Source organism: Pipistrellus kuhlii, unplaced genomic scaffold (assembly GCF_014108245.1).
Source record: "Pipistrellus kuhlii isolate mPipKuh1 unplaced genomic scaffold, mPipKuh1.p scaffold_m20_p_1, whole genome shotgun sequence".
In the NCBI taxonomy this organism is placed as follows: Eukaryota; Metazoa; Chordata; class Mammalia; order Chiroptera; family Vespertilionidae; genus Pipistrellus; species Pipistrellus kuhlii.
In genome coordinates this window covers 50144-74929 of record NW_023425404.1, presented here as the reverse complement: position 1 = coordinate 74929, position 24786 = coordinate 50144, and the positions used below count along the sequence as shown (strand labels likewise).

The 24786-nt window shown below is 55.2% G+C and overlaps 2 protein-coding genes across 6 annotated transcripts in view; one reads left to right on the top strand and one right to left on the bottom strand.

Annotated features, from left to right (window-relative positions):
- DGLUCY (D-glutamate cyclase) overlaps positions 1–16450 on the top strand; it is a 97756-nt gene extending 81306 nt beyond the window's left edge. Inside the window, exons 10-14 of one of the 3 annotated variants that reach the window (XM_045572312.1) lie at positions 2558–2706; positions 6423–6542; positions 10132–10283; positions 15938–16114; positions 16338–16450. In XM_045572312.1, coding sequence (XP_045428268.1) covers positions 2558–2706; positions 6423–6542; positions 10132–10283; positions 15938–16087 — 571 coding nt within the window. In that variant the 3' untranslated portion in view covers positions 16088–16114; positions 16338–16450. Of the gene's footprint in view, positions 1–2557; positions 2707–6422; positions 6543–10131; positions 10284–15937 lie in introns of all 3 variants that reach the window. The other 2 variants (XM_045572344.1, XM_036427340.2) reach the window with 2 other exon arrangements.
- A 4676-nt stretch (positions 16451–21126) lies between these two features.
- Positions 21127–24786, bottom strand: part of GPR68 (G protein-coupled receptor 68) — a 29880-nt gene continuing 26220 nt past the window's right edge. For all 3 annotated transcript variants that reach the window (XM_045572426.1, XM_036427651.2, XM_036427578.2), the window contains exon 2: positions 21127–24311. In XM_045572426.1, coding sequence (XP_045428382.1) covers positions 23107–24207 — 1101 coding nt within the window. In that variant the 5' untranslated portion in view covers positions 24208–24311 and the 3' untranslated portion in view covers positions 21127–23106. The remainder of the gene's footprint in view (positions 24312–24786) is intronic.

The following is a 24786-nucleotide window of genomic DNA, read 5'->3' as shown; positions in this document are numbered from 1 at the left end:
GGAGGGAGGGGAGCCAGATCTGATCCCCTGCTGAGAGGAGGAGGGAGGGGAGCCAGATCCGATCCCCTGCTGAGGGGAGGGAGGGAGGGGAGCCAGATCTGATCGCAGGCAGAGAGGCCTCTGCTCTTTAGAGAAGACGCACTAACTTTCCAGGGAGCTGGTTCCCAAGAATAAATTCCTTCCTGGGTAGCTAACCAGGCTCTTCTGGCTTAAAAAAAAGTCAGCCAGGCCAGTGTGGGTCAGTGGTTGAGCATAGACTGTGAACCAAGAGGTCATGGTTTGATTCCCAGTCAGGGCTCATGCCCGGGTTTTGGGCTCAACCCCAATGTGGGGCTTGCAGGAGGCAACTGATCAAAGACTCTCATGATTGATGTTTCTATCTCTTTCTCTATTTCCCTTCCTCTCTGAAGTCAGCAATATTTATGTATTTTATTTATTATTTATTTATTTATTTTTCATCAATGCGCCTTCGGGGAGGGGGGCGCTGAGTGCTCCTGCGGAAGGTCCAGACTCAGTGCTCTTGTTCTAGAACAGAGGCTGCATGGGTCTCGCCCAGAGCTCAGCGCTGAGCTGGTTTTCATCACCAGTAATGTCCACCCACAGGAAACTCGGGCCAGCTCCTTCCTCCTGTTGCTTTGCTTCTCAGTGGCCACCTGTCCCGCTCGGGGCATGTCGCCTCGGGTGACCTTCCAGCACCTGCTCAGGGCTGCTCATCCACCTCATTCTAGCCCAACCAAGACACGTGGGCCAGCAGGAAGCCTTGTTTTCCAGAATGGGCACAGAGAAAGCACCCGGAGCTGCGATGTTGTCTTTATTGTGGTAACATGTGCCGTTGTGAGTGTGCAGGTCTGTGTCGTGAAGGACATACACGTTGCTGTGCAGCTGTCCCCACTACCCACCTCCACCAGAACTCTGTCCCCATTCACATTCCTCCCTACCCCCAGCCCCTGACACCTGCCGTTCTGCTTTATGTCTCTACATGTTTCCTATTGTAGGGTCCTCACATACATGGAATCCCATAGGAGCTGCCTTTTTAGCGACCTGCTTATTTCACTGAGCGAAATGTCCTTGAGACGCATGCCCGTGGGAGCAGGTATCAGACGTCCTGTCCTTTGAAGGCGGAGTCCTGTTCCGTGGCATGTGAGGCAGCATCTGGCTGATTGCTCCTCGGCGGGCAGACACTGGGTGGTCCCACCTTTTGTCCATTGGGAGCAATGCTGCCAGGCCCGTGGGTGTGTGACCACCTCTTCAACGCCCGGCTTTCCTTCCTTGGGGTGCATACCGCAGTGGAATTGCTGGATCCCATGGCAATTCCGTTTAGGTTTTTTTTTTTTTAGTAGCCCCACACTGTTTTCACAGCACAGTTAAGATTTTGAAGAACTCCATCATGGGGTGGGGGGCAGATTTAGAGAGATATAAAAGTGCAGTTTCCCTAGAGAGGTGAAGCCGCTTACCCAGGGCCAGTGGCATGAGAACCTGCGCAGCTGATGCCACAGCCTGCATCCTCGCCACCCGTGCCCCTTACCTCTCTGCCTCTGTCTAAGGAAGCTCATCAGGTGGTAGATTCATTGGTCTAACACTTCAATTCCTTTCGTCTATTTGTGCCAGTTCATGGAGGTCTGGACCAGGCTCCAGCAATGCCCACGGCCGTGACCCTGACTTTCAGCCTTCCAGCTGTCATGGCCTCCGACTCTGATAAATCTCTAAAGATTCTGACATCGATTCTTTTTTTTAAATATATTTTATTGATTTTTTACAGGGAGGAAGAGAGAGGGATAGAGAGTTAGAAATATAGATAAGAGAGAATCATCGATCAGCTGCTGCTTGCACACCCCCTAATGGGGATGTGCCCACAACCAACGTATATGCCCTTGACCAGAATCGAACCTGGGACCTTTCAGTCTGCAGACCAATGCTCTATCCACTGAGCCAAACCGGTTTCGGCTCTGACATTGTTTCTTACCATGATCAGATAGACCAGTGGTTGGGAAACTCATTAGTCAAATATCAACAGTACAACAATTGAAATTTCTTTTGAGAGCCAAATTTAAAAAATATATATATTTTATTGATTTTTTTACAGAGAGGAAGGGGGAGAGAGAGAGAGAGTTAGAAACATCGATGAGAGAGAAACATTCATCAGCTGCCTCTTGTACACCCTCCACCGGGGATGTGCCCACAACCAAGGTACATGCCCTTGACCAGAATCGAACCTGGGATCCTTCAGTCCGCAGGCCAACACTCTATCCATTGAGCCGAACCAGTTAGGGCGAGCCAACTTTTTTAAACTTAAACTTCTTCTAACGCCACTTCTTCAAAATAGACTCTCCCAGGGCATGGTGTTTTGTGGAGGAGCCACACTCAAGGGGCCAAAGAGCTGCATGTGGCTCGAGAGCCGCAGTTTGCCGACCACGGAGATAGACCAGCTCCAGCCCAGGCCCCGCCATGGAACAGATGTCCAGCCAAGTTCTGTAGGAATGAAGAATCCAAGAGCGGGGGACGTGTCCTCCAAGGCCGCCACCTCTGCTCCAGGATGCTGTGCTCTTGTTCCCAGCAGGTTCGACCACCTGGTGGCGATCGAGCGCGCAGGCAGGGCTGCGGACGGCAATTACTACAACGCGAGGAAAATGAACATCAAGCATTTGGTGGACCCCATCGACGACCTTTTCCTGGCAGCATGGAAAATTCCTGGAATCGCATCAACCGGTAAGCAAGAGGCACCGAGAATTCAGGACGTGCCCGCACCGAGTGCCTTTTTATTGGCTATTGAACAGAGGACAGGAAAGAGTTTTATGGGGACCATTGTTCCCCACCCCACAGAGGGTCTGCATGGACAATAACCACCACGTCATTCAGAAAGCCGGCGTTCCCACAGGCAACCAAGGGAAATGGCATGGAGCCTCGCATGTTTGCCCAACTCTAAACTATTAAAACGAACAATAGAAGAAGAAGAAGAATTAATAATAATATCAAGGCCTGGCATATTATGGTGGTCGCATGGGATGAATGTACCAAGTATACTATGTGTCATCTTAGGAAGCATCTTAATTTTAAAACGTGTTAACTATGTGATTAGTGCCATCTCTTTTTTTTTTTTTTTTATTGATATTTTTTTACAGAGAGGAAGGGAGAGGGATAGAGAGCTAGAAACATCGATGAGAGAGAAACATTGATCAGCTGCCTCCTGCACAATCCCCACCAGAGAGGTGTCCACAACCAAGGTACATGCGCTTGACCGGAATCGAACCTGGGACCTTTCAGTCTGCAGGCCGATGCTCTATCCACTGAGCCAAACCAGTTTCAGCAGAAGGTTTACTTTTTTTTATTTTATTTTTTATTTTTTAAATATAGTGCCAACTCTTGACTGCTAACAGTATCCTAGCGTGGTCATTCGTGGAAAGCACAGAACTTGATCGTTTTCAGAGGTTTCCCATTTGCTGTATTGTTGAAGCTTCTCTAAGACCCTGTGGGTCAGGGAGGGCAGGTCTAGTGTCCAAACAGGAGGCTTCTCTATCTTGCCCAGCTCCTGGCTGCTGCTGGGCGGACTGGGAGCGGAGCTTTTCAGGAACTGGGTGGATTTCTGTAAGGCATTCTCCCCTGGGGGCGTCAGGGTTCAGACCCTGCAGCCATTAACCCGTGGCCATTCGGTCTGCCTTCATCTGTTTTCTCCAACCCGGAGCCTTTCCCAGACTCATTAGTCACCTCGGGCTTTTAAGGTTTTAATGAGTCAATGAAAGTCTTCCCGGCAGAGCAGAGAGCTCCTGCAAACCCACCCTGGTCTTTCCCAGAAGTGGCCTCGGGCGTGGTAGGCACCGTGTCACTGGTTTTGCAGTTCCTGTCGCTCTGGGCCAGCGCCTAGGACATAGAGCCTGGGGGGGGGGGGGGGGGGGCGGTGGGAGAATTCCCAGGGTGGAGAAGGAAAGGGTGTCTGAGTCCAAAGGAGCAATCGGGGTCCAAAGGAGCTGCAGTTCCCGCCGAACAGATCCCCAACCTGTGCTGATCCCACACCAATCCCTCCTCCCCAAGATCCCAGGGGATCTGACATCTGCACTATCAAGCTGCCTCCTTTGTGGGCCTCTGGATAGTTCTCTGGGCCTCGGTGGCTTAAGTTTCTCCCGTGGCTTCCAATAGCCCATGCTCAGCAGGACTCCTTACCTGGCTGTCTTTTCGTACTACTCAACCAACAAACGCCCCATTCCATTTACCCAGGCAGCCGCCTCGTCCTGCACAGAGCGCTCACTGAGAACCCAGACTCCCACCTTTCGCTTACTGCCCGAGCCCTGGCCCTCACAGAGACACTGTGAGCTCCGTCAGGAACACAGGGCCACGGGCCTGAGGAGTGAGCGGGATGAAAGTCATAAAATGCTCAAGAGCAGAGACCGAAAGAGACCAAATTCCCCCACGAGGTGTTGTCATTATTCCCCTCCTCCGATGGGCTGTCCCGGGTCTGCAAACTGTTCCAAAAAAGCACCCAGGGGGTAGGCTGAAGGCATTGGGGTGTCCATGTTGAGTGATTGAAAAGAAATTAAATTAAAAGTAGTTAAGGACTCCGAAGATGGCAGATCAGCGACGGTCACTGCTCACCCGTCTGCCTATTCCACCTCAGCTACCATTTTGAAGAACAACAACAACAAAAAAAAGCAATGGAAGTCATTGAAGGATCTGCTTCATTGAAAGCAACGAGACCAATGGAAACCTGAAAAGGTGCCATGTCAGGCATGGAGAAGCTTCTGCTGATCTGGATTCGGGACCAGCCACAGAAGCACGTCCTTCTCAGCACCCTGACGGTCACGACCAAGCACAGAGTTTATTGGTGACGTTGAAAGAAAAGGGTGGGCCCGACTACTGTGAATCTGCTGCCAGCTCTGGGTGATTTAAACAGTTCCAGAACAGCATTCAGCCCTGGCCGGTGTGGCTCAGTTGGTTGGAGTGTTGTCCTGTACACCCAAAGGTCACTGGTTTGATTCTTGGTCTGGCACGTGCCCAGGTTGTGAGTTTGGTCCCTGGTCAGGGTGCATACAGGAGGCAACCGATCCATGTTTCTCTCTCTCTCTCTCTCTCTCTCTCTCTCTCTCTCTCTCTCTCTCTCTCTCCCCCTTTCTCTCTCTCTCTCTCTCTCTCCCTCCCTCCCTCCCTCCCTGCCTCCCTCTCTCCCCCTTCCTTTCTCTCTCAAGTCAATAAACATATCCTTTTTAAAAAAGAATTGTTATTCGTACATGATGTGAAAGTGAGTGGTGAGTCTGCCAGTGCTGGAGTGAAGGCAGCTGGAGAACTAGAATTTTTGGAAGCTCTAGATAAGCTTATGATGGAGGGAAACTACTTGCCAGAACAAATAGTCCATCGTGAGGAAACCTCCCTATTCTGGAAACAGATGCTTGAACGTTCTTTCGTCCACGTGGCGGCCAAGGCCCTGCCAGGTTTCAAGGCTTCTAAGGACAGGGCTACAGGCTACAGATTGAACCCCTTTAATACGGCACAGGGCAAACCCCGGGGCCTGGAGCTTTTCACTGAGCACTGTCCTCCAGGGGCAACAAGAAGGCCTGGGTGACCCAGCTCCTCTCCCAGGATGCCCTCCTGAGTTGCTTTGTCAGCACAAGGGAGAGGTATGCTTGGAGATTAATATGTCTTTCAAAATATTGCTTATCATTGACAATGCTCCAGACACCCTCCTCTTATTGGTAAACTTCATCCCAATCTCTAAGTGGCATTTCTGTCTCCAAACACCATCTCTTTGATCCAAACAACCCATTGAGAAGTTACACCAACATTTAAGACCTTCTCCCGTGGGGATGACCCTTGCCCAGGCTGTTGCTGCCTCGGAGGAAGACACTGAGAATACACCGATGCGGTTACCAAGGACTGCAGCCTCTATCTCCGCGTCAGGAGCCTTGCTGCGCTGGGCTGATGTCCTCCCGCCATGTGTGAATGGCGAGTGGAAGAAGACACTCAGGAGGTTTGCCCACGATGTCAAAGGACTTGCCAGGGAAGAGGAGGTTGTAAAAATCACCCAGGCTGTGGCTGAGATGGCAAACGCCCGGTTGCAGGTGCGGATGACATTGAGCAGTTCCTAGCGGTGGTTCATGAGGAACTGACCAATGAGGAGGCATTGGAACCGGAACAGAAATGCACAACTGAAGATGCAAGAGGAAAGGAAAGTGTGACCTCCTGGCTCATAGGTTGATGCTCAACCACTGAGGGATGATCACCCACTGGCTGGGCCAAACGTTGACTCATTTTTAACTAGAGAATTTTCTAGAATACCTAAAGGAGACGTACATATCCTGGTTGTCTGGAAATATATCCAGAGCCAACTCCCTTCTTTTTCCCAGAGGCAGTGAGGCCCCTGTCGAGGGATGGCACTGCCCCACAAACCCCATTTGGCCTGATCCTATATATACTGACTCGGTTTGTCTCTCCTTTAGGGGTTGGTGACGGAGGCAATGAACTTGGGATGGGCAAGGTGAAGGAGGCCGTGAAGAGCCACATACGAAATGGGGATGTCATTGCCTGTGACGTGGAGGCTGACTTCGCTGTCATCGCTGGTGAGTGCTAGGAGGGCTGGCCAGTGCACCCAGGGGGCGGGGCCTGGCTGCCCAGGGGGTGGGGCCTGGCTGCCCAGGGGAAGGGACTTGGCTGCCCAGGGGACGGTTCCTGGCTGCCCAGGGGACGGGGCCTGGCTGCCCAGGGGGTGTGGCCTAGCTGCCCAAGGGGCGGGGCCTGGCTCACAGCCTGTCTAGCACAAGTTTATCCAAAAAATAAACAAACAAACAAATAAATAAATAAATACAAAGAACGCTTTAAACTCCACAATAAGAAAATAAACTGCCCAATTAAAACAAGGGCAAAAGACCTGAAACAGCTCACAAAGAAGACGTGGAGATAGCAGGTAGGCATCTGAAGAGATGTCCACAGGCTGCGTCTCTGGTCTCTACTCTGGGTTGGCTTTTCAGCCGGGACACCCAGAAGAGGAGGCGGAAACCTCAGGCCTCGGCGTTTGCGGGCTGATGGCAGATCCGTTATCTGCCGGCCCGCTTACCCTGGGGCCTTGGATCCCAGGGGCAGAGAACCTCGGGAGAATTTCTTTGGAAGTCCTCAGGTTTCCTCCAGTTTATCTTCAGATGCTAGGTTCTTCATAAAATTGGTCAAACCCCACGGGCTTGACCCGTCGATGCATCCCTGATGTGGTGATGACTTCAGCATTAGGTGGGGTCCCTTAAAGAGAGGAGGGGATCCCACGTGACCATGGGGAGAGGGTGGCTGTTTGGAATGAAAGCTTCAGGTGAAGACCTGTGGGCGTGGGCTGCAGGGGGTGAACGGGGTCCCCTCCAGCTGGGGTCGGGAGCGCTGGGACCTGAAGACAGAGAAGGGCGTCTGTTCCTTCCGCTCCAGGTGGCCCAGAAAGAACAAGGGCTCTGGAATCGGGCCGATGGCAGCTCTTATCCCCAAGCCTCCTCGCTGTCCTCACGCTTACAGAGGGTCGGAGGAAACCTCTGTAAGGCCCGGGCGGGGCGGCCACAGGAGATCCACTGCGCTTGGAGCAGGCTGAGTGGACTCGGGGCCACAGGCCGAGGGAGGTCCCAGGAGAGGGAGTCAGCAGGTACAGCAGCCCCGCTCACCTCCGTCCTCGGCTCCTGACACCAGGGAGGGAGGCAGACCCGGGAAGGGTCAGCAGCTAGCCGGGCCCAGCGTCAGTCAGGCCCGACGGGGTCCCCAGAGGCCTGCTGTCCTGTCTGTCCTGGCCTCCTGGCCTGCCCAGGGGGAGGGGCCTGGCCGCCCAGGGGGAGGGGCCAGACCAGCACAAAGATGAGTTTGCAGAGGGACTCAGCAGCAGGGCCCCTGCATGTGGGCTCAAGTCCAGGCTCCTTTTCTGGTTGTGGGGCCCTCCCAGCCTCACGAGCCTGATCCCACGATGTACCCCAGGAACCAGCCATGCACGGCTCCTGTCGTTGTGCCAATGCAGCACGAGTTTAATTTCCCCGAGGGGAGGATGATGTAACAACAATACTCCAGATATTTCCAAAAGGCAGGCAGTGACGGGGATGGAAGGGGCACAGACACCACGGTCTCCCCAGAATAGCCAGCATGTCCAGCTTTGCACGCCAGCTTCTCGTTCTCATGCTCCATGCATGCCCGTTGTACGTAGTTTCTCCCTGGCACCCCTGCCTTTTAAATACTTCTCTTTCCCTTTAGTATTACTATGACTACGTTTTTATTTCCACACTTGCCGGGAGGTTGAGTATGGGGTCAGGAGTGGCGTAACAGTGTGGTTATACTTAATACTATACACCTGAAAATGGCTAAGATGGTAGTTCTATGTGGGTGTTTTTTTTTTAATACAATTAAAAATATATATTTTAAGAGTATGGGCTCTGGAGGCAGCAGCCTGAGTTCACATTTTAGGCCCACCACTTACTAGCTGTGTGATCTTAGGCAGGTGACTTAACCCTTCTGTTCTGTTCCCCGGTTTTGTAAATTAAAATCATAATAAATACCTATACCTCACAGGCTTCTTGTAAGGGCGCCAGGGGCTAACCCGTGGAAGGCCTTACGGCAGTGCCACACATGGTGAGCATTCAACCGAAGCAAGTTACTTTGTTCCATTGACTATAAGGTGCCATTGATGACAACAATGACCATTATTTTATACTGTATATCGCTAAGAAAGAAAAACACTGCCGTTTGTATCTGTAAGATGGTATTGAGTGCAAGAGGCATCTCGGTTTCAGAGATGTAAATGTAAAAAACAAAAGCGCATCATAGATTCAGTGGACTACAGTATCATTACACACGTGATCTTCACCATCTTATTCTGATATATGACTTGCATTTTCATATCTTTTGTATTCAGTGGGTATTTGGATTTTTTCCTACCTTCACTCTTCCTCTGGCGAATTCTACCCAGGCCCATATTAAATGACCCTTTTCCAAATCAGTCAAAATGAGTGCCCCATAATCCTTTGCGAATGACTCATTCACGATTGTGTCACCCTGTGCTGGGCTGTGTGCACTGTCCCTCTCTCCCCTGATTGAGAACTTCCCTTTCTTTCCTTCTTTCCTTCTTTCCTTCTTTCCTTCCTTCCTTCCTTCCTTCCTTCCTTCCTTCCTTCCTTCCTTCCTTCCTTCCTTCCTTTTATAAATTTGTTGTTAATCCTCACCAAAGGACATTTTTTCCATTGCTTTCTAGAGAGAGTGGAAAGGAGGAAGGGAGGGGAGAGAAAGAGAAACATTTTTGTGAGAGAGACACATCCACTGGCTGCCTCTCCCAGGTGCCCCGGTGCCCTAACTGGGTGGTAGAGAGCAAACTGGAAACGCAGGTGGGTGCCCTTGACTAGGAATGAACCTGAGATCCTTCGGTTTTCAGGCCGGTGCTATCACCACCGAGCCCCACCGGCCAGGGCATCCTCTCTCTCTTAATCCTCTACACATGGAGCTCCGCAGTCCTTGATCAATCCTCTTCACCCGAGGGGAGAACTAGCTCCAGCAGGTTTCGGAGAAGAGCCGGTGAGGTGGCCCCCAGGGGGGAACTGGCCCTTTAGGGCTGACCAAAGAGGAGGGAAGCACTGATACAACTCAGGTGCCAGGCTGTTGTGGGTCCCTCTGAGGACAGGCTTCCATGCAGCCTGAGGTCTGGCAGCCACGCCATAGGGAGAGTTCTGGAAGGGCTCCTGGGCGTGGCCTGAATCCTGTTCTCTGACTCGTTAGCAGTACAAACCCAGGTGGTTTAGAGCAGGGCTGGCTGCGATTGGGTCTGGCCCTGCCCAGGCAACCGAAGGCAAGACTCAAAAGTCAACAAACCTACGAGCTTTTCATAGCGACATACACCTACAGCCAGTGAATATAGTGAGCGAACGGTGGTACACACACCCAAACGGTGCTGGGCAGCTGTGCTTCTCACACTTTAACTTGAATCACAATCACCTGAGGGGCTGTTAAACCTCCGCATGGCCCCACGCCCCAGCGAGCTCCTGATGAAGCAGATCCCACGATACAGCCTTGGAGTCTGTGTTTCCAGCAAGTCCCCGGCGCCACGGGTCTTGGGCCCACTCTTGAGATGCATTCCGATGCTCAGAGGAAGGGGATGGACCGTGGACCGCATCACCAGCTCTGTGTGGAAATCTCATGTTGTTCCAGGCGTGTCTAACTGGGGAGGCTACGCCTTGGCCTGTGCTCTGTACATCCTGAACTCCTGCGAGGTCCACGGGCGATACCTGAGGAAGGCCACCGGGCCCTCCCACCCACCTGGGAAGCAGCACTGGACCGAGGCGCTCCCGTCCGTCGCTAAGGTAACAGCCCCCCACTGTCCCCCTCCCCCCCTCGATGGGAACAGCTCCTCCCCGGGTGAGGAGTAGGCCTGGTGTGTGCGCGTCCAGACCACGGCTCAGCACCACGGTTGCCTGTCAACAGCCAGAGGCAGAGCCTACCTAGAGGCAAAGGTGTCCCAGCTGGACTGGATTGGGTGGCCTTTGCCCTACTCATGATCCCAAATTATGAAGGAAGACCTTCTATCAATGACTGTTTTCCTTTAGTTTGACTTTGGGCAAATAGCTTAACCTGTCTGAGCCTCGTTTCCGTTGTCTGTAAATTGGAGGCCAGCAGCATTGTGGGAAGAACTGCATATACTATGAGGTATTGGGGCTGGGTTCCAGACCACCCACTGCAATAAATCGAGTGTGGCCATAAAGTGAGTCGTACCCTTTTTGCTGGTGGAGGGTCTTGCCTTCGGGGGTGGGGGTGGGGTAATTCTTTTTAAGCACAATATCTGTGGAGTGCAATAAGGTGGGGTGCAATAAAATGAGGTGTGCCTACAGCTGCCTTCGGGGCACCTTGTGGTCCCCTTCCAGGGAGCTGACAATGCAGCGGGGGCACTAAGACCTCAGGTGGGATGGGACCATTAGCGTGCAGAGGTGGGAGGACTGAGGAGGGGAGAGGATCTGGGGCAGGAGGTTGAAAGGAATAAACCCAGGAGAAGGGGAGACCTTCAGAGATGAGGCAAAGCTGGGCGGTGGGGACCAGCTCAGTGCTCAGTGGAGGCTGCTCTGGAGGTGGGGGCAGTTGGTTGGGGGTGCGCTGGCATAGAGGAGGACGTCTGGTCCCAGGATCCAGAGTCCGTCACTGCCGCCTCTTTTCTTTTTTAAAAAAATATATTTTATTGATTTTACACAGAGAGGAATTGAGAGGGACAGAGAGTTAGAAATGTCGATGAGAGAGAAACATCGACCAGCTGCCTCCTGCACACGCCCCACTGGGGATGTGCCCGCAACCAAGGTACATGCCCTTGACCGGAATCAAACCTGGAACCCCTCAGTCTGTAGACAGACGCTCTGTCTACTGAGCCAAACCGGTCTGGCTGCCGCCTCTTTTCTGACTTTCTAAAAACATTGTCTTATACCCTTCCCAACCCCTTTTCCTTCTGCCTGAAGCATCCATCTTATATGAAAAATTGCTATTTGAAATTTTAACCCTGCTAGTTGGCTTCTGTAAATTTTTTTTTTTTAATATTTTTAAAAATATATATTTTATTGATTTTTAACAGAGAGGAAGGGAGAGAGATAGAGAGCTAGAAACGTTGATGAGAAACATCGGCCAGCTGCCTCTTGCACACCCCCTACCGGGGATGTGCCTGCAACCAATGTACATGCCCTTGACCGGAATTGAACCTGAGACCCTTCAGTCCGCAGACCGACACTCTACCACTGAGACAAACCGGCTTCGGAGGCTTCTGTAAATTCTTGCTTGCTAAGACTACTCCCACTTCAGCTAGGCCATTAACCCTTCCCCAGACAAGGTTATCAGTGCTGGTGCCAGGCTAAGGCTCTGGTTGAGGTCTCAAGGCCCAGCACATACGGGCTCTTTAAGAACTTGCAAAAAGGGCCAGAAACACTCCATATTTGGGAGACAAGAGAAGGTAATATCATATAAATTGGGTGAATTCCTGCATGTTGGGGCCCAGAATTTGAGAGATATTTTCCTCTGGACCCGCGCGTAATAAATGTAACTACATCTCTCTGCTATTGCTTTGTTCTTCTTCGGTTTTCTGTAACATGCCCATCTCTCCCTCTGTCTTTCCCTCCTGCCCCAATGCCCCACCCCGTCTCTCCAGCACCTCCCTGGATTGGGGGTGTCTCTGTTTTCCAAGTGAGGGGGCTGAGGCCCCAAGAGGGGAGCGGCTTGCCCAGCACCACCAGCTAAGAGGCAGAGCTTAGGTCTGGGTCTACGTCTCTGACTCTACTGTGGGCTCTTCCCAGCATGGCTCACAAGTTGCCCAGGTCCTGCAGGGGCACCAGTTCCTGGTAATGCCAGGCTGCTGTGCGGAGGGGAGGGAGAAGCAGGGCTCGCAGCGGAAGAGACATCTTCTGGGGAAATGGTCTGACTAGAGGGACCCAGAGGGCCTTCTGTGCTTTCTTTGCTTCCTGGATCTTAATTGGAAAACAACAACAACAACAACAACAACAAAAAAACACACACACACACACACACTCAGGGGGCTGCCTCCCACATGACTCCTGATTCACACAGCCAAACTGTCACACAGCTCAACACTTAGCCCGGGATGGAAAATTCTCCTTCCCAGTTTCCACCCCGTCCTTCGTAAATGTATTAATAATGCACCATCCTTATAGCGGAGACAAAAAGGAACATTTTTAAAGCAGAAGTACAAGCGTGTGTTTGCTGAGCCCTTCCTCTGGGTCAGATCCAGGCCTGCTCTGGGCAGGGAACTCAGGACCCACAGCGGAGACACCACAGGAAAGGTAGTTTCAGGAGACAAGAGGAAGTGGGGCACAAGCAAGCTACTGTGGGGACTCAGAAAATGGGCACTCAACTCATCCAGAGAGCTCAAGGAAGGCTTCCTGGAGGAGGTGGCCCTCAGCAGGGTCTTGGAGGGTGAGCAGGATATAAGCAGCAGGTAAGGAAGGGCCTTCCGGGCCACAGGAAGGTGCAGGGACATGAGGTGGTGCAGTGTTCAAGAGCAAAACTAGAATGGTCATACCAGAGTTCAGTGGCCACCCCTGGAGGGGTCCTGAGTCATCAGGAGACGCTGGGCAGAGCTGTGGCCTGAGATGGTGGGTGGTGAGCCTTGCTTGGCTAGGGACAGAGGAACGTCCCTCATCCCTGCTCTGTGAGTTGATTGTAGGTTGGGCCTTCCATATTTAGGGACAGTTCTTAGCGGTCTGATCCTAACTGTGCCAGCAGTGGGCACCATGTGGAGGAGCCGGGGAGCCACGCCTGCCCGCTCTGGTCTTTGGCTGTGCCCTGGGGTTGTAATCGAAGGCAGAACAAATGGCGAGAGAGCATTCCCCAGACCTTCTTAGGGACCAGGAGCCAACTGATGACACCTGACAGGAGGGATGGATGGACGGATGGACAGATGGATGGATAGATGGACGGACTGACGGAAGGACTGCTGGCTGGCTGGCTAGCTGGATGGATGGGTCCATGATGGATGAGTGGGTAATGGATCTGATGGGTGATGCAGAGAGTCGGGAACATGGCCTCTGGCCTCATCCTGGGCTCCCGTTCCTTTCCAGCACTTTCATCTCACTCCACTTTTTTTCTAACTTTTTTTTTTTTTTTTTTTTGGCGAGGCATAGCTGATGTAAGTCACCGAAAGCTTAAGTTTGCAAGGGATTACATTTTATAAATAAAAAGGGGTCATCTTCCCAGGAGACCCCTTTCTCCCACCCCACTTTGCACGGCAACACCACCTCATCATGGATACCGGTCCACCAGGCTCCCGCTGTGAGTCGCTAGTGACCAGCCACTCACTGGGCCTCTAAGCCCAGAAGTCATCTTGGGGCCCCTGTCGGCCCCACAGTGAGTAAAGCCTTCCTTGAGCTCTCTGAATGAGCGAAGTGCCCATTCTCTGAGTCCCTACAGTAGCTTGCGTGTGCCACTCTGCCTCCCTTCTGTGCTCCCTCCCCCTCTCCTGCTCCCTGGCTCCCCCTGGAGGGATGTGTCAGCCTCCAGGCTCTCTGCCTCCTCACTCCCTGGCCTTTTCTCCCCAGCAGCACCCTCTGCCCTTGGAGAGGCTCCTGGGAGGGGGGAAAGGGGGATGATTCCTGGGAGATGTGCAGGACTCACAGTCGGTCCAGCCCATCGCCATGGCTCTTGGCAGTTGCATGAAAGCCAGTTCCTGTTGACTGGCCACGGGCACCCTGAGGACCACGAGGTCCTCCCTGGGACCCAAAGGATGCGCATGGTGGGAGCCGCAATGTCCTGGGAGGAAATGGCCGAGGGTCCCAGAAGCATTCCCTGTAAAGAGAGGATGTGACCCACGGAGAAGAGAAATGGGAGGACAAAGCCCAAACAAAGGACGGAAAGTGCCGTTCTGGGCTGCCCGGGCCCTGGAGGCCCCTGGAGGCCCCTGGGAGGGGCTGTTGGACAAACGCCCTGGAAACACTCAGCCTTCCCTTCCACCTTGGCCTCCAGGGCAGAGCGGAAACGCAGGCTCTCAGGGCAGCGAGAGCAGAGACAGTTCCCGGGGACACTTGCCAGCGCTCTCCGCATTGTTTTAAAGCGTTTTCAGTGAGTGCCCCTCGCTTGGCCCACTTCTGCTCCTCTGACCTGGCCGGCCCTCCTCTGTGAGTCACCCCAGTAAACGGGGTTCGGTGCCCCGCTCTGTCCTGTGACTCCCTGGACTGTACCTGCCTGAGCACACATCGAGGCTGTGAACCCCCGGACAGGGACCGTGCCACCTTCACCACTGCACCACCCCGTTCAGGGCCTGGCACGGAGCAGGTCGGACTTGGCTGGGCGACTGAATGAATCAGCAGTGCCTGAGCGGGAAGCTGTCACCTCTTCCTGTTCTTGATTGCCTGTTCTCTCGCCCCCTCCTCCCTTTGTGGAGGACGAGGGGGTGGGGGGGACATGTTGGCCTTCTTCTCCGCAGGCACTGTCCTCTCTCCTTTTGCTTTCCCTGGGATCTGCCTTCCCCCGGGAGAGGAGTTCCTCAGCCAGGACAGATATGCTGGTGGCTTAGCCAAGTGGAGGGAAAGGGAAGGAGGGGAATCACATCATGTTAGATAGCTCAATACCCCGCTGCAGCCCCCCCTTGGACAGAGGAGGACACTGAGGCACAGAGAGGTGAAAGCACCTGCCAGGAAGGACCCAAGCCGGGTTTGTCTGACCCCCAACCACTCTGCCTGCTGGGCTGCCACATGAGGAGGGGCCTGTAGTTTCTCGATGGCTCTGCTCGCTCCAGAAGCTTCCACACACACAGCAAGGAATATGGGGAAGGCGAAAGCGGCAGCACTTGGCGTATCCCCGCAGGAGGCTGAAGCGGGGTCTCGGGAGGAAAGGGGCCTTCCTGGCGCAGTCAGAGGCCAGCGGCAGGGAAGGCAGAGCTGGGCAGGGGCGAGGCAGGCGGGAAGCAGCCCACGCTGCCCGCCCCCCTGCCGAAGGAGGGACTCTTAGTGTGTGTGAGGAAAATGCAGGTTTCCATAAAAAGCATATGACGGGAAGAACACGCAGAAACAACAGCCCAAACCGTGGCCACATCTGGCGAGTGGGTTTGGAGCCCGACAAAGCAGGAAGCAGGACCGTCTTTCATGACGGGTCTTCCCAGGGCATTCGTATTTTTTAAAAAATATATATTTTATTGATTTTTTTACAGAGAGGAAGAGAGAGGGATAGAGAGTTAGAAACATCGATGAGAGAGAATCCTCGATCAGCTGCCTCTTGCACACCCCCTACTGGGGATGTGCCTGCAACCAAAGTCCATGCCCCTGACCGGAATCGAACCCGGGACCTTTCAGTCTGCAGGCCGAGGCTCTATCCCCTGAGCCAAACCGGTTTTGGCGGCATTCGTATTTTTTATCAACACTCGGTGAAGAAGAGGCCATGTCACGTCCAGCTAGCTCCCTCCTCCAGGTATGTGCCCATCTGTGTTTCCTCTCCCTTCCCTGTTCGCCAGCTCTTCCTCCGCCTCCTCCTGTTTCAGGAAGAAAAAATGCTGAGCATCCTGGTGCAGCACGGCGTGCGGAGCGGCGTCTCGGGCCGCGTGGGCATGGAGGTGGACGGGCTGCCCTTCCACGGCACCCACGCCCAGATGATCCAGACGCTGCTGGGCGTCACCGCGGGGCGCAAGTGACCGCACGCATCGCACCAATAGTGGCGGGTAAGGGACAGATGGCCCCGCCTGGACCTGGGGAGGGGTCCCTGAGGACCCTCTGCACCAGCCTTGCAAATGTGCACCGACCCGGGAGCTGACCTGGGACTCTGCATGCCCCCTCCTGGCGGGCAGAGGGCAGGTGGGCCTCGGGACCCTTCCCCGGGGCCTCCAGGTTGGTTTCTGTTGGTAAGGCGCCAGAGGCATTGCTTTCCCCCCTCCTTCCCCACAGCCTCGAAGGTCTCGCCCCCGTGGTGTGCTCTGAAGATCACACGGTGAGCAATAAAGCACCAGGCGAGAGGGGCCTGTCGTTCCTCGATGGCTCTGCTCACTCCAGAAGCTTCCACATGCACGGCAAGGAATATCGGGAAGGCGACAGCAGCAGGACTTGTTCGAGAGAGCCGTGAGCAAGCCCCCATGCTCCCCGTGAAGTAGCAAAAGGCACAGATGTGACTTATGTATCCATGAAACTCTGGGACTGCCCTCGAGGTTTACTCACTATCACAACCAACAGAATGTGTAGACCTTTGAAATGCTCTCTTTTCAAACAGCACTCTGTTTACTTAGGCCAGTGGTTGGCAAACCGCGGCTCGCGAGCCACCCGCGGCTCTCTGGCCCTTGTGTGTGGCTCTTCCACAAAATACCACGGCCTGGGCGAATCTATGTTGAAGAAGTGGCGTTAGAAGAAGTTTAAGTTTAAAAAATGTGGCTCTCAAAAGGAATTTCAACCGTTGTACTGTTGCTCTTTGGCTCTGTTGACTAATGAGTTTGCCGACCCTGACGTAGGCAAAAAGATCCCTCCACCTTATATTTCTCACCATCGCCTCCCCGGTCCCTCACCTCTTGAGCCCCCACACCTCCTGAGTCCCCACCTTGGAGCCTCCTCCTCCTCCACCTCCTCCTCATCTACCCCTCCCCTCCCCCCAGAAGCCCGCCTGGAGCCGGCTGCTCTGCCCTCCCTGCTCAGGGGGGCGGGGGCAGCCACACTGCTGGCGCCTGAGGCCAGGTCAGGCTCTCTAGGACCTAAGTCACTCACAGAGGCCTTTGCTAGCCAGCTTGTCCTTATCTCCTTCACAATCTCCCTCTGCACATTTCCCGACAAAATCCGAAACGAGTCACTGACCACAGCCCTTTACACGTACCTATTGGACCAGCCCAGTGGTGTTTCGTGCTGACTCGTCCAGACGGGGCTGGGCGGGGGCGGTGAGCGGGCGGCCTGCTTCCCAGCTAGAGTCCCGGATGCTAACTGAGCTTGTTTAGTTTTTTTTTTTATTTTTATTTTATTCTTTATTGTTGAAAGTATTACATATGTCTCCTTCCCTCCCCCCGCCCCCATTGTCCTCTCCCTGGCTGCTCCCACCCCCAACACATGCCCTCACCCCCTTACTGTCTATGTCCATTGGTTATAGTATAACCGTTATCAGTATAACCGTTATACTGATAAGTATGCATACAAGTCCTTTGGTTGATCTCTTACCCCCTTCCCTTGCCTTCCCTCTGAGGTCTGACGGTCCAGTTGATTTCCTTGAACATGTCTAGCTTGCGTCTGTGTGGGGCGTTGATTGGAAAGAAGGGAACACGTGCTGTAGAAACTATTATACTACCCCTAGGTGTGCACTCCGCAGTAAAGCCTCCGAGTACAGTGAGTGATCTGGGGTTAACGCCTGTGCTCCCCCCATAGGGGCGAGGTGGAGCCGCTGGCCAGACATAGCTGGGGTGGGGGGGGGGGGGGGGGGGTCCAGACCTCCCTTAGTCATTCTGGCGGGGAGTCCCCAGGTGCAGAATGTGCTCCTGCCGTGTGGCATCGGGGCCAGTGCGCCCCTTGTGGTGAGCTCACAGTCCCTCCAGCCCGCAGCCTACCACTGCTCCCAGACCCGCCCCAGCGGTAAGCTTCCCTGGCCAGCTCTCCTCCAGTGACAGTGTCCGCCCCTGGTTTGAGGCTCAGAGCTCCCTGTGACGGGGGGTTTTGATAAGAGGGCACCCTGCAGTTTTGAAACCTTGGTGGCCAGAAGAGAGAAACGTCACCCCGGCCGAGCTGCCGGCAGTCTCTGACTCATGTGGGGGAGCCGCGGATGTGCTTTGGTTTCGTAAAGGCAATGGAACTCTGTGCCGGCAGCGCAGGGCCGGCTGGGGCGTGGCTGTGGACTGGGCTGTCTTCGCTGTGGGCAGAAGTTCATGGGGAGGAGATTCGGCTGTTTGGGGAAAAGGCTCAGACCGGGGGAGCCCAGAGGAGCCAGTGTAGGGGTCCTCACTCTGGAGTGAGGCGTCTCCAGCCCCTCTGCAGGGAGAGGCAGGCCTGAAGCCCGAAGCCTGGCTGCAGGGGCCAGGGTGAGGGAAGCCAGCAGGAGGCGCCGTAGCGGGGCCTGCCCCGGGACCACTGGCGCTCTGAGTTCTAGGATCCAGTTTAATGCTTTCCCACCATATGATTCCTGCTCAGGCCTTTAGTCAAGTTCTGTTCGGGTTTGTCCTGGTTGTGGCTGTGCCTTGGGGAAGAGGCTGTGTCCATGTGTGGAGGGGCGTGGCTACAGCGTGGAGCAGCTGGTTCCCGGGAACAAGAGGTGACCTTGTCCTTGTACGGTGGGGGTGGAGGTGGAGTGGGGTCTCAACCAGGAGAGACTCAGGGGCACGTGAGCATCCCCTGGGCATTTCAAAGAATGCAGGGCTCGGGGGATCCAGGGAGACAGTGTCTGGGATGCTCTGTGGGTGTTCAAGGGCAGGCACATTAAGGTGTCCATGCCCCACCCCCTGCTGGTGAGACTTGAGGGCAAGCAAACCAGCTAAGGGGGGCAGGGCTCCTGAGCCCCCTGTCTGTCCCCTGGTCAAGTGGACCTCACTCAGCTGAGCCAGGTACTGCTCTGAGGTCGTTTCCTGCTGTTCAGGGCACAGGCCCTGCTGGCCACAGCCCTACCTCGTCCAGCCCCTGGCATTCTCCTACTTTCTACCCATTCCATGCGGGTTCCATTGGCTCCACAACGAGGTCAAACTCTCAGATTCAAAAGACCACTGCTCAGGGCAGGGTGAAGATGTGGTTTACCTGCTGTTCGCACAAACTCAATCTCTGTCAGCAATGTGATGTTCCATTCCCTAAAAGAAAACAGTGCGTCCATAGAAGCACCGTGAGGCAGATAAACGGACCCCTTCTCCTCGACGCAGGTCAGACAGACTTGGTCCCACTTCCAATCCAAGCATCGCCTCTGAAGAAGTGGGTTTTGTTCACATGCGGTACAGGAAGGGAAGCGTTTATACCCCATTAAGTGGAAGTGGCTTGAAGAGCTGTCTGTCAGAGATTAACAGGATGCTCACCAATCACACTCTCTCTTCCTGCATAGGAAAACTACATTTCCCAGCCTCCTTTGCCATGAGGTTGGGGCCCTGTGGCTGGGATCTGGCCCATGGAATGTGAATGTCAGAGAGATCAACCACTTCCAGACTTGGCCACCAACCCCCTGTGAGATTCTATTTGTGCACCTTCCCCTACCTGTGTGGATGAAAGGGGAGACCTCCCCCACCCTCACCCCAGACCATGGCACCTCTTGAGATAACCTTATGAATCGCTGCCATCACTTGGGGATACACGGTCAAAGAAACAGCTGCTTGTGGCTTTGCAGGCATCATGGTTTGGCAGGTAAATACTGCTTGGCTTAACACACTGCCTGGAGGGTCCCTTGGCTCCGGAGGCCAGAACGAAGGCCAGTGGGCAAAGTGGTTCCACTTTGCCTCATCAGGAATTAAGATTTCCTTCCCAACCTTGTAGTGACTTGTGTAGTAGCAAATTAGTGTCCCTGGTGGTATTTGTTGAAAATTGGACCATCATTTTGGGGGACATACGTGGAATAATTCATCGGTGCACTCCAGCACAGATAGCAAATGTCTAATCTCATAGGGTTCTTTCTTAGAGTGGTTGAGTTGGAGCAAATGGACTGGAAGTCCCACCATTTCCCCAGAGCACTGGGCACCATTGTGACCCCAGGGAGGTGGCCACCCAAGACCGCTGTCTTGCTGGAGGAGGTCCTGGAGATGCAGGATCACCAGCTGTAAGAAGCACTTTTTCCCCCCTGAAAAGGGCTGACCCAAAATGGCGTGATTCTGGCTCTCCCCTAGTGGTACCAGTCAGAGGAAAGCAGCAGATGGGGGTGTGTTCTGTGCTGGGGACGTCTCCCACCCTCGTCTGGCTGCCCTGCAGACCACTGTGCGTAAACAGGAAGATGAGCCTCCCCTTGCTAAGCCTCTGGTGAAACAGGAAGGAAGCAGGTGGCGTCTGCCACCTCCAGTCCATCCCAGCTGGACCTTGTCCTCCGCCCATTCTCTCAGGAGAGCAAGGAATCTTCAGCTCCCACCATGCTCTCTGTTTGAGAGAAGGAGTGACTCTTCCAAAAACACTCCAGGACTCCGGGAATCTGACCCCGAGAGGGATTAAGTGACTCAAACTGGATGTCCATGTTAATATGATGAGTTAATCCTCGGTCATAAACACGGAGCCGGCCCCTACGGAGACGATGCTCTGGCCTGGCCAACAGATGTGGCCCTCCCACCGCAGCCAGAGCGGGGAGGACGACCCTGCGAGATGACTCCAACGGGCCTTCCTGCTTTGTAATCTTCCCCAGCGAGGGTGGCCGGTCTGACCAGCCCTCCCTCTCCGCGAGGAAGCAGCTCTCAGCAGGGGTCATGTGTCCGAAGACGGAGGAGTGATATCCTCCAAACCACAGGGCTGGGCTCTGTCCGCCAAGGGGAGGTGGCCAAGGTTAAGTCCCAGAGTGGATTTGCAACAAGAGCTGAAGGGCCGAGGACACTTCATGAATCTCAAGAGCAGGGGAGAGAAGACCTACTTCACTCGAGGGCTCCATCCTTTCCGGACACTGCGGGGTCACCAAGGGCAACTCTCCGAATCGCCTTGTTCAAGTTCCCTGTGAGCAAGCCAATCCCTCCACTTTCCCACTGCCACGGGGTGTTTCAAGGCCCCTCCAGACCCTCCTGGTGTTAGAAGACCCTCCTTCCCCACAAGGACGGCAGCACACTCCAGCTGGGGCTGGTTATTCTGTTTTATTGGCAAACTCACATTTGCTACATAAATCCACTGCGCAACCCAACACACACATACTCGACATAAGAGAGGACGCTACGAAAATACAACTCTGGATAGTAAACAGAATCGCCCTCGGCTCTCCCCAGTCCATTACTGGTGGGAGCACTGGTGTTTAAGGTCAAAACAGGGAAGAATAGGGAATGAGGAGGCATAGAGGACTCAGCCGGTGCCATTGCCCCAGGAGGATGCTGGGCTGGGGCAGGCGGGCGGGCTTTTCTTGGTTGTGTGGCCATTTCTGCCACCTTCACACCTTCAGGAAGGGAGAGAACCTCTTCAGGTGATGGGAGACCCTCCGTAAGGAGCTGGAGCTGGGGCCGGTGCTGCCCAGTCAGAGCCAAGTGTAGCCCCGGACCCCACTTCCCTAGGGCAATCCCGCTCGGGCTATCTGCCTTTGGCATGCCTGATGCGGGGAGGTGATGGAGGTGAGGGAGAGAAAGTTCAAAGATGCTTTTCCTGACCCTGTCTTTAGCAGATGCCACAACTGTTCTACGGGCACCAGCTTCCATCTCCTCACCCCGAATCCCTTCCAGGACTTGAGCCCACCTGTCCCCTTGGTGAGGAACTCACATCCCAGGGACGTGAGAGCTGGCCCCCGCCATCAGCCAGGCCATCTGAAGGGCTGGCACACCTGTTCACGTGGGCAGGTCCCTGGAGCCGTAGGAAGCTCTCCTGGCCCTCAGTGTGACTGCCAGGGCAGGGGCTCAGCATGCTCGGCAGAGCTGCAGGGGAGCCGAGCCTTCCAGGACAGGACAGGACAGGGTGGCGGGCAGCACCCTGGGCTGCATGTGGCCCGCGGGCCCATTCTCACGCTCCAGGGGGCTGAGGTGGGGATCTGGCGGAGCCGTGCAGGAGAACAGAGGCGGCGAGGGCAGCCTAGGGCCACCTCCTCTCCCCGTTACAGAGACTGAGAGATGCCGGGGAATGCATCTGTTCTGTTTTGTTGCATCTGAGAACTCAGGAGAATGTCATGCTCAGACTGTTAGACTGTTAGACATTCCATGGTGGGTACGGCAAGGGACAGAGGCAGAGGCCGTGGTGGGCGTGGGGGACACTGCCAATAGTCACGTGACCCTAGCCTCAGGGTCTTGGCACAAAGCTGTCATGGAGACCCTGGCGTTTTAAACATGGACACGTGGACACATGGACACACATACACACACACACATGCTCTCTCTCCCAGGGCTGGTGCTCCTGGGCCGATGGAAACACTGAAGCGGAGGAACCGTGTGGGGAACGTGATTACACGCTGGGGCTTCAGGCCTCTGTCCTGACACTTGTGCTTCAGCGCTGACTGTTTAAGGACCACAGACATCAGCCTGGGAGCCCCAAGACCTGTGAGACCCCATCAGCCCTGAGCTTGGGGCATCTGCTTGGCTCTCCCTGCACCATGGTGTGCTGGGGTCTCCGCTCTGCATGCCACTCCCCGCCCTGCCCCCATGCGCACTACCAGTACCCATTCCCCGAATTCCCTCTCCCCTCCAACCTCCTGCCCCCCCCCACCTACCTTCCAATCCCCTTGTGGGGGGGGCTCAGTGATCCTGATGACAGTACAGCTTTGGTCACCTCCTGGGATGACATCAATACGTTTGGACAGGTGTCCTCTATGCACACCCAGTCCCCTCCTCCTCTCCCTACGCCCCCCTCCATGCATGTCCTCTCACCCTTCACTCCCCACCCCGGCCTCTCTTTGAAAACCTCCTGCAGATGCCAGTTCACCGTCTTCCTCCCGCCAGCAGCCCCGCCTGCAGCAGAAGACGGGACTGACGGGCTCACCCCAGCGGGGGCTCAGCTAGCTGCATGCCTCCGGGAACGAGAGGCCTGGCTGCCCAGCCCCTCGTCCGGCAGGAAGAGGCACCTGCTGCCAGCAGCCGGCCAGCAAGCTCAGACCTCACTTCACCCCACACATGGCCGACACCGGCTAGGCCAGCCCCACGGCGGCAGCGGCGGGGGGCGCCCCTTCCCCGTTAGGCGCGTGCGGGGCCGGGAAGGTCGCCTGGAGCTTGCGGAGCAGCTCGGGCTCCTCGCTCTTGGCCCCGGAGGCCTCGGGGGTGCCCAGCGGGTAGGCCTCGCGGGGCCCGCCGGTCCTGGCGCAGGCGAGGATGGCGCGGCAGGCGGCGCGCAGGCGGGCCATGTCGCGGTGGGTGGTCTCGCTGACGAAGCAGTAGAGCACGGGGTCGGCCACGCAGTTGAAGGTGGTGAGCAGCAGGGCGAAGTGGTAGGCGTTGAAGACGCGCTGGGCGAAGAGGCAGCTGGACTCCCAGACGCTGCGCACGAGCAGCAGCACGTGGTAGGGCAGGAAGCAGGCCAGGAAGATGACCACGGTGCTGAGCACCAGCCGCTGGATCTGGTCCTTGCGGCTCTGCTGGGTGCCGTGGCTGCGGCGCACGGCGCGCAGGATGCCCCGGTAGGCGGCCAGCAGCAGGCAGAGCGGGAACAGGAAGCCCACCAGGAAGCGGTAGTAGTTGATGTGGCGCTGCCAGGGCTGCAGCGGGTAGTGCTCGAAGCAGACGCGGTGCCGGTCGGCGTCCTCCACCAGCTCGGTGTGCAGGAGGAAGTAGACGCTGGCCAGCAGCTCCTTGGCCCAGATGAGCACGCTGACGACCACGGCCGCCTTGAGGGTGCGGAACTGGTGGAAGCGGAAGGGGTGGGCCACGGCCAGGTAGCGGTCGATGGAGATGCAGCAGAGGAAGCCCACGCTGATGTAGATGTTCTCGTAGAGCAGGATGCCGCACACCTGGCAGGACAGGTCGCCGTAGGACCAGTTGTCGTGCTGCAGCACGTACTGCAGCCAGAAGGGCAGCGAGCAGATGTAGAAGAGGTCGGCCACCGTCAGGTTGCACAGGTACACGCCCAGCTCGTTCCGCGCCCGGATCTGCAGGTAGCCGAAGTACAGGGACAGGCAGTTGGCCGGGAAGCCCACCACCAGCACGGTGACGTACACCACGGGGGCCAGCGTCTGGTGGATGGTGTGCTCGATGGTGCAGTTGGGGCGGGAGGCGTCCGCGGTGACGTTCCCCATCTTCTTCGGGCCCGCAGGCGCCTCACCACGCCCGGCTCAGGAAGCGGGCCTCTCCGTCGCCATGGCGTTCACAGGGCTGCCCCTCCTCGGCGGCAGGTGAGCTTCTGAAAGTCAAAGGCGGGAAAGGCTTAGAAGGAGAGCAGCTGCCATGTCTATGGCACCTACTGTGTGTCTGACACTGTAGAGCAGCTGACATGTCTATAGCACCTACTGTGTGTCTGACACTGTAGAGCAGCTGGCATGTCTATAGCACCTACTGTGTGTCTGACACTGTAGAGCAGCTGGCATGTCTATAGCATCTACTGTGTGTCTGACACTGTAGAGCAGTTGGCATGTCTATAGCACCTACTGTGTGTCTGACACTGTAGAGCAGCTGGCATGTCTATAGCACCTACTGTGTGTCAGGCGCTGTAGAGCAGCTGGCATGTCTATAGCACCTACCGTGTGTCTGACACTGTAGAGCAGCTGGCATGTCTATAGCACCTACCGTGTGTCTGACACTGTAGAGCAGCTGGCATGTCTATAGCACCTACTGTGTGTCAGGCGCTGTAGAGCAGTTGGCATGTCTATAGCACCTAC